We start from the raw sequence: 1,224 nt of genomic DNA, 5'->3' as shown, positions 1-1,224 counted from the left end.
CGTCGGCAAAATCACGTCCAAGCTCAAAGATCACAGCTAAAGCCTCACCGGCTGATAAGCGAACATCCAGGTGAGGTGAGAGCAGCAGCTCGCTCAGTCTATTGAGTGACCTGTGTGAGTGTGGCGCGCACCAACAACGCGGGGATTTTTGAATTAAGACGAATGATTCTCGATCCTAGTCCCATCGCGCACTAGCTCGTTTAATACTCACGGCATAAAGTGGCCCGTCCGCGTGCTCGCGCACAAATTATAAATGTCGGACGGTGCCATGATGGTAAGTAGAAGGGTCCAGGAGGAAATGGCGGCTGCGTGAAGTGTGGCGAGCTCGGCCGATATCGTGGCCACGGCACCGTTCCCCTTCAGATACGAGCCCGCGAAGATGTTGCACAGCAGTTGCGTGATCTCAATGGTATCGCTCGCGTCGTTGCCCGAGAAGAACTGGTTCATGCTCAACGCCCAGCAGCACTGAAATGACCAAACGCAAATGAGCCAGGGCTGCCCGGTGGGGCCTCTCTTCACCCTCTCTTCAATCACCCTCGATTCTCCCTCACCTCTGCTCTGCCGGCTACCGACACCGTGTTGTCGTTGGCGATAAAGGTCAGCGTGGACTTGAGATCCTTACAGACGTCCTCGGCACTGTCGTACATACCGAGCTGAATGCAAAGCAACGTGCTGAGCCTCGCGGCCGACGACTGCTCGTCACCCCGACCCTTCTTCAGGCCCTTCTCCACGGCGTCGGCGATCGTCGCCTTCCTGTCCTCCAGGAACTCCGGCACGTACTTTATCGCGAAGATCTTCTCGACTCCGTGGAAGCAAGAGACGCGGCCCTTCGCGCTCTTCTGCGTCAGCCCGTCAATCGCATCGCGGAGCTTCTCCTCCAACACCTCCTGTTGCGAGCCCTCGTCCATCTCGTTGTCATTCATATCATCCAGGTAGCTCCGGCTGTCCGACTGGCCGCTTATCACGCTGCACGCATCGTTTATCGAATCGTCGTCCGATTGCACTTCCGCTCTCTTTCCGCCATGGCCTGTCGACAATCGTATTAAGGACGACGTTACATCGCCTCACCGCTATCGCCCCCAACATTTTCTCTATCTCTAAATCTCCACCAGCACCACAACCACAAACACCACCACCTTCGAAACACCGCCGTTTTTCGCCCCGTACACCTCGTTCTAACTTACGCACACGACCCTCCACGACAACGCACCCCACCCCCCCCCC

General features: G+C 56.8%; 1 protein-coding gene across 1 annotated transcript in view; it reads right to left on the bottom strand.

The window, feature by feature from the left end:
- LOC105360255 (Interferon-related developmental regulator 1) overlaps positions 1-1,224 on the bottom strand; it is a 6,542-nt gene that overhangs the window by 1,658 nt on the left and 3,660 nt on the right. The window contains 3 exon segments of the mRNA XM_011497107.1: positions 2-110; positions 212-465; positions 552-1,027. Coding sequence (XP_011495409.1) covers positions 2-110; positions 212-465; positions 552-1,027 — 839 coding nt within the window.

This window comes from Ceratosolen solmsi, unplaced genomic scaffold (assembly GCF_000503995.2).
Source record: "Ceratosolen solmsi marchali unplaced genomic scaffold, CerSol_1.0 scaffold13, whole genome shotgun sequence".
NCBI classification, from domain to species: Eukaryota; Metazoa; Arthropoda; class Insecta; order Hymenoptera; family Agaonidae; genus Ceratosolen; species Ceratosolen solmsi.
Note: the sequence above shows the minus strand (reverse complement) of the source record. Positions and strands in the feature narration are given on the sequence as shown.